Genomic DNA, 19,318 nt, shown 5'->3' with positions numbered 1-19,318 from the left:
AGTATTATTTCTTTTCTAACCCAGTCTCTTCTCACCCCTGGGAACCTTAGACGTCACCATGACCTTGGCTTCAGGGATGGTGATTTTTCTTTCCCTGCCGGGTCCTGGGTGGCTCCGTTTCAGCCTTGGCAGTGCTTTCCTGTGGGTCCCTGGAGCAGGACAAATTTCCCGTTTTCAACATGAATTGTGTGACCTTTTTTTAACCCTTCCGCTTGACAAAATCACCTTTCCTATCCTTAGTCTCTCTGATTGCTGGCTTTCATTGACCGCCTTTGTGCTCTCTGGTCTGGCACAGACAGACGCAGGTGTCAGGTGGTGACTGTCCTTGCACGTGGTCCCAAGTACTTGTTGGATAAGCCACTCCTCAGAGCCCAGACCTCATAGGGGAGGGGAGGGCATGTTTCTGCCTGCAGCTTGTGAATCCCCTGACTTGCCCTCCTGTTTTGTCGAGGGAGTTTCGGCCTCCTGGTGTCTTCCTCCTGCTGGCTGAGCTCTCGCAGCCATGCGCCCTGTGCAGCACCGTCCTGTGAGGTTTGCGTATTTTCTCCAGCTCCCCTCGATCCGTTGCCAGGCATCCTCTCAATCCTGTGGTTTACAAAATGAATGTTAGAACTGAAGTCCACTTAGAAATCTTCGTCTGGGTTTCATCAGCGAGGATGCTGAGGCCTGTGGAAGTGAGGTGGCTATTTGAGGTCACAGATGTCCTGGGGGAATTTGGGGCTGGGAATCATTTGTTAGCTATCCAAACTTGAACTGAGCCTAACCTTTGACCCACCTGTCCTATTTCTAGGCGGCTGTCACAAGGAGGTTTACTCACATGCACAAAGAGACAGGTACAGGCTTGAGGCATATTTGAACTGGGGTCCTGAAAGGTGGGTGCAGTGGGTCGCAGCTCCATCCTCTGTGCAGCTGCTGTAGAGAAGAGGCCTCCGGTCCCTGTTGCGGGCTGCAGTTGCCACGGCGGTGTGGAATGCACCTTGGCTCCACAACGTGTGCTGTGTGTTTTCTATGTATATAAAAGGCTAATATGCAAAGTCCCCTCAGGAATTCAATTGCTCGCTATGATGTGTGCTGACCACCAGGGGGCAGCGCACAATGAAAGAAGGCCCCAGCTGGCAGCTGGAAGGCTCCGATCGGCCCTGATTGTAGGCCAGGCCTAGGGATCCTCCTCGTGCACGAATTTCATGCACTGGGCCACTAGTGTTTTATAAAAGCAACCATGTGAGGGAACATAAACGTGTAGCTGTTGTAGGAACACACAGAGAAGTGGATGGCTGGAGGCACAGCCCTGTGAAGGGCGTGAGGAGAATGGGGTGGGTGGGAGGCAGAGGCTGTGGTTAGGGATGCCTTCCCTCTCTAGGCTCTTAGGTATTCACTTAGGTGTACACTCAGGTATTCAGTTTCTTCATTGAGATATAATTCACACATGACACAATTTGCCTGTTTTAAGTGTACAATTCAGTGGGTTTTTTTGTTTTTTGTTTTTGGTATATTCACAAAGTCGTGCAACCAACTATATTACTCCAAAACATTTTGTCACCCCCAAAAGAAGCCCTGTACCCCCCAGCCCTCGGCAACTCGGAAATTACTCTCCGCCTCTGGATTTGCCTATTCTGGACATTTCCCGTAAATGGAATCATACTATGTGTGGCCTGTGCACCTGGTTCTTTTGCTTAGTAGGTTTTCAAGGTTCATCCATGTTGTGGCATGTATTAGTGCTTCATTTCTTCAGAAATGTTTTCTTTTTAATTGTGGCATACATACAACATACGGTGTAGCATCGTAAACACTTTGAAAGGTACAGTATGATGGTATTAGGTTCAGTCACTTTGCTTTGCAACCATTCCCACCATCCATCTCTAGGATGTTTTAATCAACCCAGACTAAAAATTTATATCCATTAAACAACTCGCCTTTTCTTCCCTCCCCCGCCCCCTCTTTGGGAGGAGGCTGGCCCTTCCTGGGCTCTTGAGTGCAGTCAGGCCCCTGGGAACCACTGTCTACTTTCTGTCTCTATGAATTTGACTTTGCTAAGTTCCTCAGATAAGTGGAATCGTACAGTGTTTGTCTTTTAGTGACTGACTATTTCACTTAGCATAATGTCCTCTAGGTTCATTCATATTATAGAATGTGTTCCAATTTCCTTCCTTTTAAAGGCTGAATAATGTTCCATTGTATATGCACAGCACATTTGCTTATCCATCCATCCATTGTTGTACACTTGGATTGCTTCCACCTTTTGGCTGTTGCAAATAATGCTGCTATATGTGTATGAAAATTTGAATACAAGTTTTTGTATGGACATGCATTTTTAATTCTCTTGGATTGAATTTTTTACACAACAAACTTGTGCTAATGTAGTACTTTTGAATTTATTATGAAATGGGAAATAGAAAATCAGTGGCCACATCTAGAATACAGAGTTTTCTGGACTTCCCGTATTTTCCTGGCTGTGGCACTGGATGTGGGAAAACCAGCAGCCTGGGGAATCGCATGCCTGGTCTGACGCGGGCTCTCGCTCTGGGACCAGGATCCGCGTCTGCCTGGGCCAGGCCACACTAGTGTGGTCAAAGGGAGGAGTTGAAGCTCTAAGGAGTGGAGTAACACAGTGGGTAAGATTGTAGACGCAGTTCCCTCCCTTGCAGAATGGAAGGAGGAAGAAATGTATCCGTGCACGTAAAGTGCTTGTAGTAGTGCTGGGCCCTTAGGAAGCATCCATCAAATAGTAACTGCTGTTGCTTTCTCCTTGTGTGTTCTCTTCTTGGACAGCTGCCCAGTCCCTGAATAGTTGTGTGGGCAAGTGAGAGAATGGGTGTGTGCCCACCTTTCAGAGAACATGAGCTGTTGAGAAATATAATGGATTCTCATGACTAGTTGGCTGGGTTGGGCTTATACCTTCTTCCTGTTCCTTGATTTGCAGAGCTGTTGTATGTACAACAATGGCATCTATCCTCCTATATAATAAAAGGGTAATATGTAAATAGACCGAATGGCAGAACAACCAAACAACCGATCAAAGCGTAATATGCTAATGATATGCTAAGGCTGCTCAACCACTCATTATGATGTATGCTGACCACCAGAGGCCAGTTGACCGATTGACCAGTCGCTGTGACGTGCACTGACCACGGGGGGGGGGGGGGCAGACAGTCAACTGGTCAACCAGTCGCTATGACGTACACTGACCACCAGGGGACAGATGCTCTGACTGGTAGGTTAGCTTGCTTCTGGGCTCTGGCCGATCAGGACTGAGCGAGATGGGCCGAACATGCCCTGGAGCCCTCTTGCGATCCCTCCCCGGCCCGATCGTGCACCAGTGGGGTCCCTCAGCCTGGCCTGCACCCTCTCGTAATCTGGGGCCCCTTGGGAGATGTCAGAGAGCTGGTTTCAGCCTGATTCTGCAGGTCACTACCCTTAGGAGGGTGCCAGATGCAGGGCGCATGGCTGGTGAGCGCTGCTGTGGCAGCATGAGCCTCTCCTGATTGGGACTGGTTGGGCGTGAGCCCGCGACAGGCATAGTGGGGCTGGGATGAGCAGGAGCAGCAGGTAGGAGCTGCAGGCGGTGTTGGACTGCGGGTTTTGGTCCGATCCCTGCAGGCCACCCAGAGAGACTCCACATGTGCACGAATTCATGCACCGGCCTCTAGTATATATAAAAGGCTAAGTGTCCATCTGTCGACCGATAGTTATGATGCACACTGACCACAAGGGGCAGACGCTCAACGTAGGAGCTGCCATGATGCGCACTGGCCACTTAAAAATAAATGGCACCACAGACCTGCTGCTCACAAAGCTACACTCAGCTTCCCCGAAGTGGGACACAGGCCCCGCCACCACCCCAAAGCAATACCCCACCAAATTGCAGTCAATGCTGCCAAGACCCCATGGTGCAAAATGTGGCCCACAGCCCAGCCCAACCTGGAAACCGTGGCTGTGGGTGCTGGGTAATGATGTCACATAGCAGCGCCTGGCTTCCTCTCCCTCGAGACTAGCCTCCTTGGAGTTTCTTCAGCCCAGGAACCTGATTTGCTGTATAGACAGGTGCAAACATTTTACAATTTAACCAAATGTCTGTGAAGTGTTTCCCCCTGCTTCATCTCATTTGATCCTCACAGAAGTCCTGGAGTAGGTAGATAGACTTGGTGGAATCCTATTTTCTTTTCATTAGCGGGAAAACGGAGATTTAGAAAGTTTGCTATATCTATAAAAGGCTAAGTTGACTTGCGCAGGTATATACATATAAAGCTCTCGCTGGTGCCAGTCGCATGTGTGTGTTTTGATGTGTCATTGTCCTTCGTGAATTTGGTTGACATTTCTATTTTAGAGAAAGGGTGAATAGCGATATTAAAATATTTCTTCTAATTAATTTCCTCTCAATGTGCATGAATCTGTGCACTGGGACACTAGTAAAAATATAAAAATGGATTTGTCCTTTCTGCAGTGAGCATGTATTGCTTTTATTTCTTGTTAAAGAAATAGAGGAAAACATAACAAGGCCCTTGAGCCCTGCTAGCCATGCCCTGCCAGTTAGATGGCCTCTCCAGTAAGAGCGGCACGTCTTTATTGACCAGTGTTCTCAGTTAGTGGATCCATTTCAGACTCAAAGAGATATTGGTCAGTTAGGAAGTACAGAGAATCTAATTTGTGCCCCATTTGATTCTGAACATTTTGTGGGTTCAGAGAAACAACAGGGAGCCTTTGACTTTAAGGTCCTTATAGTCCAACCTAGACTCTAGGTGGACGAGGTTGAGATTTGATGTTTCATTCGTTACCCCAGCAGTCACTACCACCATTGCCATGTACAGAGCATGCTTTCTGCAGATGGCCTCTGCTACTGCCTCCTCTGTTTCCTTGTCAAATTCTCCGTCCTGTGAGACGGTTGCAGTTATTCCTTCTGTATCGAGCAGAAGTCCCTACAGAAGGTGGTGGAGCTGCGACTTGCGCCCAGGTCCACCTGCGTCCGGCTCCTGTGCCTTTGGCACTGTGGTGTTCCTCTCATTCTACTGATGCATTTCCTCCTTGAATCGCACCACATCCAACTGCCTGCGGTATGGGGCAGTCCTAGGACTGAGGCAGTTGAAAGATATCCTTCGCCCGAGCGTTTGACATTCCAGAGCATCTTCTTGTGGGCAGGCTGTATGTACAGTGATTTCCAAGGTGGGTTTTGATTCCCATAAACCCAGGGCTTACAGATGACAATTTCTGCCTCTGATGTGGGTAGCTCTGCTGCTTTAGGAATGAATTGCAAAAGTCGCCCATGCTTGTTGTTCTGAACAAAATGATCCAAAGGTTTAGAATGAAAGCAGTGCTTGTTATCTACTGCTCTCCACGCCCAGCTTACCAAGGCCAACAGCTGGGGGCGCCCTTTCTCCTTCCTCAGACCTCCAGGTACACATCTGGATGGTGTCCTTCTTCCTCCCTCCTCCCCCTGCTGCCTCCCCCGAAATAGAACCACATCACACACATTTCTGGTAGTAATTTCAATCTTGAACCTGAGCACATCTGCAGTTTGGAATGAGCAGTTTTACAAACAGCATTTGGAACCGTCCATGCCACCTTGCCCCATTGCAGGTAAGCTGCCCTCCCTAGGCTCTCGAGTGCAGTGAGGCTCAGAGGTCTGCTCAGGAAGCACTTTGTACCACTTGGACCAGGGCAAGAAATCACTGACATGCCCAGCTGCATGCTTTGCTTCAGCAGAGGAAGTGGTTTTCACCATCACAGCGCTTTTCTCTTAGGGGGAGAAACCGCTCAGGTTTCCACAGAGCCTCTGCTAGGCTGTGCCACGTGAGCAGGTGAAAATGTGCCTGGCGAAGGGTGTGATGACAGCTCTGGTTTTATGCAGCAGCCCTTCCCAGCTGTCCCTGTGTGTGTGTTACATATTTAGATGACCTCTTGGAAGAGAGATGCGATCGAAACAGGTGTGCGCGTTTCTCTGGAAGACCCGGAGGAGATGGGAACTTCTAACAAAGAGGCTTTCTGATTTGAAAAAGAAGGCAGACCGTCACGTTGCATTTGTCTTTTAAAAATGATTTCTTTGAAGCTTGGGGTCAGAATACAAAGTAGTTTATATTCTCCTCTTGTGTAATCCTCACAAGAAGGCCTATTATCCCCATTTTATAGATGAGGAAACTGAGGGTCAGAGAAGTAAAGTAATGTGCTAAGTTCTCACTCCAGTTAGTGAGAGAGCCAGGGTTTGACCCAAGGATGCCTTGTGTCTCTGCCACACTTCTCATACATTGAGCAAGGGATGTCCGATTGCAGTTAGACATCCCTCTCGCAATCCGGGACTGCTGGCTCCTAACCGCTCACCTGTCTGCATGCCTGATAGCCCCCTAACCTCTCCCCTGCCAGCATGATTTACACCTAACCGCTCCCCTGCCGGCCAGATCACCCCCAAATGCCCTCCCCTGCAGGCTTAGTCGCCCCAACTGCCCTCCCCTGCCAGCCATCTTGTGACCATGTGGGGGCGGCCATCTTGTAATGCAAGGGTGTGAGGGTCAATTTGCATATTACTTATTTATTAAATAGGATAGGAGGAAACTCAGCTTCCAAAGGTTGGTGAGCTCACCTAGTCCCGTGGTTCCTTTCCTCTGGATGCTATTGACTCCTGGTTCTATATGTTCAGTCCTAATTCAGACTCTCAGCTCCAGCATTTGTGCTCTCTTTTCTCAGATGACTGATGGTTCTATCAAACATAACTGTCTGAAAGCCAAACTCCTCGTGGTCATCACCTCTTCTCCACTGCACCTGCTCCTTCCCTAGGCTGCCCAGCCCATGGAATGATAGTTCCATCCTTCCAGGTTCCTGAAGCCAAGAATCTTGGTGCTACCCTGACTCCTGTCTTCACCCAGACCCCTGTCAAATCTATTAACTCGCTCACTGACTTTCCCTTCTCGCCTTCTTTCACTCCTTCTCACACCATTGCTGTCACCAGGATCCAGGCCAGCATCATCGCCTCTGGCCTGGACACTACTATAGGGGCCTGACCAGCTGAGTCTGTGGGATCCTCTAGGAAGCAGATGCCAAGACAAAGTTAGGAGTGCAGGAGGCAAATTGCCTATGAGAGATAAAGGGACACGTGGCATTGGGCAGGGAAAGCCTCAGACTTCGTTGTGGATCCAACAGTTTTGCTCACCTGGCCCAGTGGGGAGATCTGGGCAAAGATTGCCCATCAGCGGGGTCCCACATTGGGAAGAAATACCTTTCTGTGCTCAGCCACTGGCAAGGGTAGCCCAGGAGGGCCCTGGACCTGGAGGCTGCCAACTGCCTGCACTGTTTGTAACAGAAGGCAAGTCCTTCCTCGCAGGGAGGCCTGAGCTGTGTGCCTCTCCTCCTGACCCCTGCTCCTCCTCTCCCAGCAGCCTCCTACTTTCCCCTTCATACAGCCGGTGGAGTGATCTTTAAAAAAATATGTCTGATCAGAACCTTCCAGGGGCTTCCTGTTTTGCTCAGAATAAAATACATAGTCTGAAAACCCATGCCATTTTCTCTATGGTCTCATTTCTTGTCCATCTCTCTCATCCATTATCCTTTGGTCACACTGGCCTCCTTGCTGTTCCGGGAACACATTGGGCCTGTGCGTACCTCAGGGCCTTGGCACTTGCCTTTCCCAGGAATGCTGTCTTCCAGGGCTTCGCATGGCTCATGTCCCCACTTCATTCTGGTCTCTGCTCAGATGGTATCTCTCTAGTGCGGCCTTTCCTTACATTTTATTTAATTAGTATTCTCCCACCATTGTTTTCTCATGCTTTAACCTTCCCTGAGCACTTCTCACAGCCTGACAGGGTAAGTAGTTAGTTCGTTATTTTGAGTTCCCCCACTCGAGTATAAGCTTCATACTGGCACTCACTTTTTCCACCCCTGTGTCTCTAGTGTCTAGTGCCTGGCATATAATGAATCTTCAGCAGCAAGTTGTTGAGGGAATAAATGGAAGACTTTCCCAAGGTCACTCACTGTTGAGGGGTGGGGCAGACTTTGGCCTGGTATCTGTCTGATAGCAGAGCGCACACTGTCTTGTTTGCCGTGCCCATGGAAAATGAGGGTTGCTGCTGTTGTGGAGACTGGGCCCTTTGCTGGAACAGCTGTGGGTGCCTGCTGTCCTGTAGGAACCCTTGTCAACTCACCCAGGGCGAGCCTTTCTCCTTTGGAACCTGAAACTGCCCTAGATTTCCCACCACACCGAGCCTGGCCTGCTGTCACAGAACCATTAAGATAGTCAAGGGAACTGTCTCTGAATTAAAAATGGTTCTTTATTCTCTTTCGCCATCAGCACCTCCCACTGTTTGCATCTGGGGTCATGCTAAGCTTGTTCAAGTGGAAAGCAAAACAGTAACCTTATCACACTGTTTGCCATGCTGCTCTCCATGGTATCTGAAATTTCGCTTAAAATAATTTAGGCAGAAAACTCCATGTGTTCTCTGTGCCTGCTAGTGAGACCAGCATAGTGTCTACTTATTTCGGATGACTTATCACAGACACCTCCAAACTGTAATGGCGCTGCAAGGAGCTGAAAAACTGTGTCATATTCTCTGAGTTTCAATGACCTGCTCATGGTGCTAACAAACCCAGAGAATGTGAAAAACAGTTCTGATTTAGAGTCAGTGTTTGTGCTGCTACCAAACACAGTTTTAGTGTCTGACTATTTGGATTTAAAAAGAGAAAGCTTATTGCTTCTGCCAAATTTTTCCGTTTGGAGTCTAACTTCTGTAATGATGCCGTTGTGGAAACACAGGAGAAGATAGCTGACTAGTCAGCGTGTATGCAAGTTAACAAAGTGCATTTTCCGGCGAGTTATGTGGCTGTTAACCAGATGGGTTGGCTCAACGGGGCATCCTGTGTTAGACAGGTAACGTGGGCGTGTTCACCTGGGGTGGAAGCTTATGATGGCCAGGCTGAGTTCAGAAGGCCAGGTTCCTTGTGATGGGGACTCGGAGGCACGTTAAGGTTCCAGTGGAGAAGGTTCCTCCTGGGCCAGGGGACACTCATCCCTACAAGACAGCAGTCACCCACCAAACAAGCAGTGTTCGTAACAGTGCTCCAGTGAGCTGGTGCGTTTGACATGCTTTGTAAACTCTGAAGTGTTATATAAGATGAAGCAGTGTCATTTTATTTACTTTTATTTTTTAAAATGTTTTCATTGATTTTAGAGAGAGAGGAAGGGAGAGGGAGGGAGAAACATCAATTAGCTGCCTCCTGCACATGCCCTACTAGGGATGTGCCCTGGGCATTTCCCTGACCAAGAATTGAACCAGTGACCCTTTGGTGCATGGGATGACCCCCAACCAACTGAGCCACACCGACCAGGGCATTATGAGGACCATTGCATGTGGATGCAATCCTCAAATTTTGGTTAGCACATGAAATACATCCCCTACTTCACTTGGCTTTTGGACACATCCTTGGCCTTTTCAGTACAAGTTTCTTATCCAGAACGGAAATACCTCACACGTAGATGACAGACTCTTTGTCTTGTTGCATGGGGCAGCTGCATGCCTCTTGTCCTCATTCAGGGCAGAATGTCAGGTGCTGAGCACCGTCAAAGTCACTCAAAATATGGACTGGAATTAGTGATGATTAAGTCTTAGGTTTGAGATTGCAGTGCTAACCAATGTTTCAAGCCTGTGTTCTTGAATTCAGGGTGAGCTATTACTGACATGAATAGGTAGAAGTATGCTTTTCTCCTGGGCTATTTGATTGTCTTTTTAAAACTTACAGATTACTCTCAGAAACTATGCATCTGTGAGAAACCAAACTTTTAGTTTGATCCATTGCAAACATCTGTATTTATTGTTGAGATTTGACTTTCAGAATTAAATCACAATTGATCCTCTCCAGGTTGACTGGCTTATTGGGGGCATTACATGCATCCTGTCCTTTGGGGTTCTCAAATGACTAGCTGTTACTCAGCCTTTTATTGGGCTGCCTTCCTTAAAAAACCAGATGTTCTCTTGCTCCCCAGGCCGATGAAATCTTCTTTACTTAAAAGATCCATTGTGGTACTTATATCACCTTAATCTAATGGCATGAGTGGATTTCTTGTTCCTTGCTCCATATTGACCTTGCCAATAGAGCAGTTATTGGCTGGTTAAATGGCTTTCTTCATTTTCCTGATATTAATCCTTAAGCTATCGAGGTGTATTGGCCAAGTCCTCCTCTTAGTTTTCCTTTTTATGAATAAACTAGAGGCCTGGTGCATGAAATTTGTGCACTGGGGGTGGGGGAGGTGTCCCTCAGCCCAATCTGCACCCTTTCTAATCTGGGACCCCTCGAGGGATGTCCGACTGCCCATTTAGGCCCGATTCTGGTGGGATCGGGCCTAAATGGGTAGTCGGACCACTCCCTCCCAGCCTGATCACCCCCTAACCACTCCCTGCCAGCCTGATCGATGCCTCTGCCCTCCCCTGCAGGCTCAGTTGCCCCCAACAGCCCTCCCCTGCAGGCCTAGTTCTCCCCAATGGCCCTCCCCTGCAGGCCCGGTCATCCCCAACTGCCCTCCCCTGCTGGCCTGGTTGCCCCTAACTGCCTTCCCCTGCTGGCCTGATCGCCCACAACTGCCCTCCCCTGCAGGCCATCTTGTGACAGCCATCTTGTGTGTTGGAGTGGTGGTCAATTTGCATACTGGTCATGACTAATTAGCATATCTGGTTAGGGCATCGTGACCAATTTGCATAGATGTCATCCATGTGGAGCCATGTCACCACCATTGTAACTTCATGGTCTAACTCAGTCTCATTCAGAGTTAGTGTCTGAAGAAGTCCCTGTTGAATAATCAAAGGCACTGTATTAGTTGCCCATTGCTGCGTAACAAATTACCCCAAAATTTAGCAGCTGAAAGCAACAAATGTATACTTGTTTCAGTTTGTGTAGGAAGGAATCCAGGCACAGCTAAACCACGTGCTCTGGCTCGTGGTGTCTCACAGGGCTGCTGTGGAATCTAAGGGCTCAACTGGGGGAGGGGCCATCTCTGCTCCTTGGCTGGTGGCCGACCCCAGGTTCTTGCTGACTGGTGGCTGGATACTTATTTTCCTGCCACCTGGGTCTCCATATGGCAGCTCATGAGATGGCAGCTGACTTTCCTCAGAGTGAGTGAGTGAGGGCACCTAAGATTGAAGCCGCAGTCTTTTATAATTTAACCTTAGAAGTGACATCCATCATTTTTTCCACATTCTGTTCATTAGAAGTGAATCAATAAGCCCAGCCCACACTCAAGGGTGGAGGTTATATAAAAATGTGAACATCAGGGACCATCTTAGAGACTGCCTACTGAGGAGCAAAAGAATGATATAGTTGGGGTCAGTGTTTTATTATACTAGTATTATTAGAGGCCCAGTGCACGAATTATGCATGGGTGGGGTCCGGCCTGCTGGGAGGAGGAGACAGCTGGAGGTTGGCCTGCCAGCCCGACCTGATCGGGGCCCCATCAGGGCCAGGCTGGCTGGGGGCATAGGCCACAGGCCATTGGCCTGTGGGACCACCCCCGATTGGGGTAGGGGGGCCAATTGGGGGCAGGGCCGGCCACCGGGAGGGCCTGTGGGTGGTGGGCCAGCCAGCCCCACCCCCAAATGGGGTGGGGGGGGCTGATTGGGGGTGGAGTTGGCTGGGGGAAGGGCTGCAGGGGGCTTGGCCAGCTACCCCACCCTCCATCTGGGTGGGAGAGGCCAATCAGGGGCAGGGCAGGCTGCGGGGAGTGGCTGCAGGAGGTTGGCTGTTGGGGTGGGAGGGGGTGATCAGGGGTGGGGCTGGCCAGGGGGAGAGGCTGCAGGCCAATTGGGGTGGTAGGGACCCATCTGGGGTGGGGTTGACCACGGGGAGGGCCTGCAGGAGGTTGGCTGGCTGGCCCTGCCCCCTATTGGGGTAGGATAGGGTGATCAGGGGCCGCAGGGGGGTTGGCCGGCCACCCTGTTCTCTACTGGGGTGGGAGAGGCCAATCCGGGGAGGGGCTGGGGGGAGGAGCCGCGGGAAGTTGCCCAGTTGGTTCCATCCCCGATTGGGCCAGGTTCACTGGCTGCAGTGCGCGTCATAGCGACCTGTCGTTCTGATTGTTACAGCATTGTGGTCACTGGCTTTTTATATGTATAGACTAGAGGCCCGGTACACAAAATTTTGTGCACTCCGGGGGGTCCCTCAGCCCAGCCTGTGCCCCCTCGCAGTCTGGGACCCCTTGGGGGATGTCCACCTGCTGGCTTGGGCCTGCTCCCCGAGGGGATCGGGTCTAAGCTGGCAGTCAGACATCTCTCTGGCAGCCCGGGAGCCCTTGGGGGATGTGGGTGAGGGGCTGAGGGCCGTTTTCAGACTGGCCACACCCCCTTCAGGGTGGGGGTCCCCACTGGGGTGCCTGGCCAGCCTGGGTGAGAGGCTGATGGCTGTTTGCAGGTTGGCCAAGCCCTCCAGTGAGGACCCTCACCCCATGGGGGGTGGCCAGCCTGGGTTAGGGGCTGAGGGCCCTTTTCAGGCTGGCCACACACCCCCGGTGACCGAAGCTCCCAGCCTCTCCTTTTTTTCTTTTCTTTTTTCCTGGGATTTATTTATCTTCTATAATTGAAACTTTGTAACCTTGAGCATAGCCCAGGATTAGTCAGGGTAGGCGGGAAGCTTTGCTTCCTCCATCGCTGGGGGTAACCCAAGCATCCTGCTTGCTCCAACTCTGTGGCCACCACCATCTTAGTAGGGTTAATTTGTATACTTGCTCCTGATTGACTGGTGGACCTGACTGGTGGGCATGGCCTGGGCATGGCTTCAGCATAGCAGAGGGACGGTTAATTTGCATGTTTCTCTTTTATTATATAGGATGTCATATACGGAATAGAAGTTTCTGATGTGCTCGTTAAAGCTGCAGGAGCCTGAAACAAGGCAGCAGGCAGTCAGATAGTTGCAGGGGAAGGTTTACTGGCTAGTTTCTAAGAGACCTGCTATAAATTCCTGACTGTCCCAGATCTGTCTCCAGGTGTGAGGTCAAAAATCTGATGTATGCACCTGCCTCCTTCGGTGCAGAAGATTGTGGATTTCTCTTACATGTACCCACAGAAGCCTGGGGCCTGAGGGCAGAGGCCAGTGGCTTGATTTCCAAAGACATGTGCAGACATCCCGCATGGCCATCTCTTTCTGCCCAGCAGACCTGTGGTGGAGGAAGGAAGCCCAGGTCAGGCAGGACCAGAAGGTCAGGTGGGCAGCACAGTCTGCTGTGCTGTGTGTTACATGCCAGTTACTCCTTCAGTGGACCTTAGCACCAGGCTCTGCTCACCGGCTGCATTCAGCTTCATGGTGGGGCGCCCGCCCTGCTCTGAAGGGCACTGCTATTATCTTAACGAACTTTGTAAATCTCATTCTTTGTGCAGCCTCCTCTCAAATTCTGTTTTCTACTAACATCAAACTTAGTTAGCTCTTTAAAAGTCAAACTTTTGTGCATAACTTATTATAAAAGAGTTGATGCTCCTAGCCATCATCCTTCCCCATTTCCCACTCCCCACAAGCAACTGCTATAAACTTTTTTTTTTGTTAACCCTCACCTGAGGATATTTTTCCCCATTGGTTTTTTAGAGAGAGTGGAAGGAGGTGGGGAAAGGAAAACAAAACATCCATGTGATAGAGACACAAATCAATTGATTGCCTCCCACATGGGCCCCCACTTGGGTCAGGAATTGAACCTGCAACCCAGGTACATTCCCTTGACCAGGTATCGAACTGGTGACCCTTCATTGTGCGGGCTGAAACTCAGTATGATCACACTGAGTCATGCCGGCCAGGGCACTGCTTTAAACCTTTTAACCAATTCTTTTGGTAGTTACCTTGATATCTCTGAATAACGTGTCTGTTGCCACTTGTTGATTTCTCCACTGTAGGTAATATTTATTGATTTCTCTCTGTGGAAGATGATGATTAGCTTTCTTTGATCTTTCCGCCCCCACAAAACACACACACACCCTCCAGCACAGACATATAATCTTTTTGGTTAGATCTCTGGTCCATGATTACGTTATTATGACTCTGAAAATGCCATCCAGCTGAGCTGTGAGGTACATAATCATTATTTTTGCACAGCTTTTTTATTTCTTTTGAGTTAATACTTATCATTTTATCTTAACTTGGTTGATGTCCTATGTACTTACTACTAATTCATCTCCAAATGCTCTCTTAGTTATGTAGATTTCCTCAGTATGCTCACACTGAGGCAGCTGTCACACCTGGAGTCCTCTGGCCTCTGTGGCTGGAAGCCTGGCCGCTCTGTGACTCTGCTTCTCCCACTTCACTGCTGCCATTGCCACAGGGGCCGCTGCTGCTCCTCCTCCCCTGGATTGAGATGCAGTTCATATACTATACAAGTACTCAATTCAGGGGGTTTCGGTATATTCACAAGATTGTGTAACCATCATCACTCTCAAATTTCAAAACATTTTATCACCCCCAAAAGAAGTCCTATGGTACTCAATTGCAATCATTCCCCATCCCTTCTTCCTATCCCTGGAAGCCAATGTTTTTTTCTCCTTTTAAACATTTTGTATAAATGGGATCATGAAATACAAGGCTTTTTGTATCTGGCTTCTTTCACTTAGCATGATGTTTTTAAGGCTCATCTGTGTGTAGCATGTACTACTACCCCATTCTTTTTAATGGCTGAATACTATTCCATTGTATGGCTAGACCCCATTTTCTTTACCCATCAGTCACCTGTATATGTTGTTTTTACTTTTTGGTGGTTATGAATGACTTTCTCACTCATGTTAGTGTTGGGTCCCCTATTTCTTGGAATCTCTGTTTTCCTGTAACTAGATTTCTTTTCTTTTCTAGTTATTGAGAGGTTGTGTATCTGCAAGTGTCTTCACCTGCTTCTCACCTGATTTGGCGTGGCGCATCATTCTAGCTTGGAGAGCCTTCCCTGGAGGACGGCGACGGTGTCACTCATTGCTTTCCAGCCCACAGCCTGCGGTTCAGAAACCCCGTGCCGTTTCCCATTTCCCTCTGCTGCAGAATTCTGCCTTCCCGCTGGAGCTCTGTGCCCTCTCTTTGTCCCCATGCTGAGACCTCACCGCGAGGTGTGAGAGCACGGCGTGTCTTCGGCCGCCCTTGGGGCTCCCCCAGCTCAGCTCTCCTGTCTCCTGGTTCCGGGGCATTTCTGGAATTACATCTTTGTTTTTGTCCTCTCTGTGTTATGTCCTCCCCACCCCACTTTTTTTTTTTAACTCTTCTCATGTGGTAACTTCATTTCATTTCTTGTTTTCCGTTTCATACCCTTTGGCTCTATTTTCTGGACATTTTCTTACCTCCTGGTCTTTACTGGTATATCTAGTGTTCCCTTTGGCTATCACAGTTTTGCTCTCCAAAAGAGCTTTTTCGCTCTCTGTGTTATTTTTTTCTCTTAAAATAAATATTGCTCTATTATTGTTTCTCAGCTACACCATCTCCTCTCTCTCTCTCTGGGAATATTACTAATAGCTTGCTCTTGAAGTGTACTTCTCCCTAAATTGTTTCTCTTTCCGATGAGTTATTTTTCTCTGTCTGGTTATTCTGGTCCCTGTCTTTCCAACTTAGGTGCTCGTCTCAAGTGGAAGGTGATTCTGGCTGTCTATCAGAGGCAGGCGTGGGGACTAAAACACTGATTTAGAATCTCTCATCATTTCCTGGGGGTGATTTGGCTCTGCTGTTTCACTGGAGAGACCCTCCTCCCCCAAATCGATCTCTTCATATCTTTCCCCTCCAGTTAGTTAGATTCACAGGAAAATACTTTCTCTTCCTTTGCTTATAAGTATAGGTTGGCTGCCAGCTATTCTGGGAATGGGCGGCTGGGGAGTGGGGGGGAGGTGGTAGAACCTTGAAATCAGTGTGTTTTATTTATGTCCCTGTTTTCCTTAAGATACCTTTGCCTTTAACTTAGTCCAAACCTATGGTTTTACCTTTTCCGGAGAAGGAACCCTCAGCCTCCAGTTACATTCCTCTCAGCCCCGTGCTCCTTCCCACTCCCGAGGAGCCTGGTGCTAGCGATCGCTCGGCCTTTTGCGAGTTGTTTCGTTTTTATCAGATGGTGTTTGGTGTTGCTCACTCAGCTAAGAGTGACATTTTCTCCCGTCCAGTTACCTACTTGCTTCTTAGCTTCTAAAATTTGATTGTCTTATTTCTTCTCTCATTCTCTTTCTCTTTAAGGTCGCGAGGCCTTTAGAAAGGACTTTTAAATTGGTATTTTAGTGGGATTCTGAGAAGATGTGAATGTAAATTAGTGTGTCAGTCTGTCAACTTTACCTGGAAGTCCTTTACAGTTTTTTTAAGCACCTATTTCAGGCTTTAGGTTGTTGTTTGATCACTCCCTATGGTAGGGGTGGCGCTGTAGTCACCACTGGGGTGGGAACAACTTAGGATTTCATCCTTGTGTGCTCCCTGTTGTCACTCAGGGGCTTGCTGCCTCTGTGGGCTCTAACCAGCTGTGGTCTGGTAGAGGCTTAGCGAGGGGGCTGGAGTGGAGCCACAGGGCAGTTCAGGCTCAGTGACCCCCATTTTTGCCCAGACTTTGCCCACTTCACTGTCTCCCTTAGTGCCACTGCCTTTCACCCATCCCCTCATCTCTCAGATCCCAGTCACTGCAGGGCTGGCCTTAGGTTTCTCCTTTGCCTCGTGGCCACCTCATCACACTGTGCGGGGCTCCCAGGGGCTTCACCTCGCAGACACCCGGAAGCTGGATCTGCACAGTTGTTGCTCGTTTCCGACTTGGGCTGGTCCATGTTCTTACTGCCGCCACTGGGGCTTTTTCTTAACTGCTGGGGCAGCTCTTTCCTGTTCTTGTTCTACTTTTATTGCAATTAACTGGCTCATTCCCAGCTTTTATTTACTTACTCTTCTCTACAAAGTAAACATACATGGGCATATACCTAAAAGTAGAAATACCTATTGGTGTCAGCCGTGTTAATTTTTTTAATGGAAGTTTTTCTTTTAATTTTTAAATTTTACACAGTAAAGCCCTCCGGGTTGATCCAGGCTGTTCAGTTGGCTGTTTAGAGAGCACAGAGCATGCTGTGTTCAAGAGCATTTACTGAATTGCTGTGTTTTGACTTAGTCTGTGCCTAAGTCAAACCTCTCCTACTCCCTTGAACCCTTTGTCTTCCCTGCTTTCAATGTCCAACCTCTGCAAAGGCCAGCGCCCTAATTCAAGCCTCTATTGTGTCTTATGTGGACTAATGCCACATGGTGTTTTCTTCTTACCCCTCCATCTACCCTCTGTCTAGTCATCGCACACATCAAATATTTACAGGGAATGTACCACCCCCTACAATACTTAAGACAGACTCAAGTCCCGCCTCTCCATCATTCAGTCTACCTAAAACATTGTTTTACAAACATCGCTGCACATGTGAAGCCTTTAATGTCTACTAATTAAAGCCACAGCTTCTTCACCTGACCTCCATGTCCTTCCTCTCCTCTCAACTTCACCTCTCAACTTCCTGCCGGTTCCTGCGCTCACCTGGGAGCCAGTCTGTGCATACATTGCCATTGTGCACTGGTTTTAGAGGTTTTCCAGAGCCTTCACTTTAAGTACAGTTTATCAATGCCAACTCTTATTGGTTCCATGTGCACTCTGACCGCCACTACCAGTTCACTTGGATCTAGGCAGGCACAGCCTCACAGGAGAACTTTTTATTGGGGAAAAAAACCACATTTGACTTATGTAAAGGATTCAAGTATATATAGGCTCTTCTGTCTTCCAGCCCACTGTCTGTTTCCCCCTGGAATGTGCATCTGTCTCTAGGACAGTTCTTCCATTTTTAAATATGTGTTATCATTCACTTCATTGCACTGTTCCACTGGGTGGAAATGTCGCAATGTTGCAGTAATTAGTAATTGTGATTCTTTTTCCCTCTTAAAAAGAGCTTTTTCACTGGAAAAGCTACTTGGAAAAGAATATATATATTCTTCACCTGAGGCCAGGTGAAGAAGCTGTGGCTTTAATGAATAGTCATTAAAGGCTTTGCATGTGCAGTGATGTTTGTAAAACAATGTTTTAGGAAGACGGAGTGATGGAGAGGCGGGACTTGAGTCTTAAGTATTGTAGGGGGTGGTACATTCTCTGTAAATATTTGATGTGTGCGATGACTAGACAGAGGGTAGATGTGTGTGTCCACACACACACACACACACACACACACATATTAGTGGCCTGGTGCACGGGAGGAAGGGGGGTTCCCCAGCCCAGCCTGCACCCTCTCCAATCGGGGACATCCCTCTCTCACAATCTGGGACTGCTGGCTCCTAACCACTCACCTGCCTACCTGCCCGATTGCCCATAACTTCCGCTGCCTGATTGCCCCCAACCCCTTTGCCTGCCTGCCTGATCGCCCCTAACTGCCCTCCCCTGCCAGCCTGATCTCGCCCCTAACTGCTCTCCCCCCTGGCCTGATGGCCCTTAACTGCCCTCCCCTGCTGGTCTGGTCACCCCCAACTGCCCTCCCTGCCAGCCTGATTGCCTCTAACTGCCTCTGCCTCGGCCCCCACCACTATGGCTTTGTCCAGAAAGAAGTCAGATGTCCGGAAGATGGCCAGTTGACCCAGTCTAATTAACATATTACCCTTTTATTAGTGTGTGTGTGTATGTGTGTGTGTGTGTGTGTGTGTGTGTGTGTGTACGTACGTGTGTATATTTTTTTTCTGGAAGAATAATGTTTGATTACTGTTAAAATATTTATGGAATGTCTTTTTTTCCCTAAAGTGGTACCCAACCTTTGGAATGTCGATGGAGAAGTCACTGTTGCTGAGCAGAAGCCGGGAGAAGTTGCTGAGGAACTAGCGAGCTCCTATGAAAGAAAGCTCATCGAGGTAAGGCTTGGAGTCTGTGCCTTTATCACTGATGTTGCTGCCTTGGGGACTTCCCGGGAATAGGCCCAGCCTGCTAAACATTTGTTAGCAAAACAGCCAGAGCCCTGCACTTGATAAAGAAAGGTAAGAGCTGGTTCTTTGAAACATATTATTTACTTGAAGATTTGGGTACTTTTGGCCAGGAAATAAAAAAGACATAAATATGTAATGTTAAAAATAAGAAAACATATCTACCCTTGGATTTGGAGAGAATATCTCATACAACTTTGGGCTCACAAATGTGAAAATATGGATGAAATGGACTATTTTATTTTCTAAGATAAAATTTCTCTAAGATAACAAAATTGACTGACGATGAGGCAAACTGCCTGAAGGGTACCAAAAAACTGGTGGAAGAAAGTTATAAAAGTAATTAAACAACTGTTTCCCTGGAAGGTAGCAAGCCTGGATGGTTTTATGGTGGTTTCTAGGAAACCCTTCAAGCCTGCTGAAAAGCCCTTTGCTATTTTTATTTCCTTAAAGCATA

The 19,318-nt window shown here is 48.4% G+C and overlaps 1 protein-coding gene across 1 annotated transcript in view; it reads left to right on the top strand.

Annotated features, from left to right (window-relative positions):
* LOC102763755 (sorting nexin-29) overlaps nucleotides 1-19,318 on the top strand; it is a 440,536-nt gene that overhangs the window by 224,359 nt on the left and 196,859 nt on the right. The window contains exon 17 of the mRNA XM_015572131.1: nucleotides 18,686-18,792. Within this exon, the coding sequence (XP_015427617.1) occupies nucleotides 18,686-18,792 (107 nt within the window). The remainder of the gene's footprint in view (nucleotides 1-18,685; nucleotides 18,793-19,318) is intronic.

Source organism: Myotis davidii, unplaced genomic scaffold, assembly GCF_000327345.1.
Source record: "Myotis davidii unplaced genomic scaffold, ASM32734v1 scaffold209, whole genome shotgun sequence".
Lineage (NCBI taxonomy): Eukaryota > Metazoa > Chordata > Mammalia > Chiroptera > Vespertilionidae > Myotis > Myotis davidii.
Note: the sequence above shows the minus strand (reverse complement) of the source record. Positions and strands in the feature narration are given on the sequence as shown.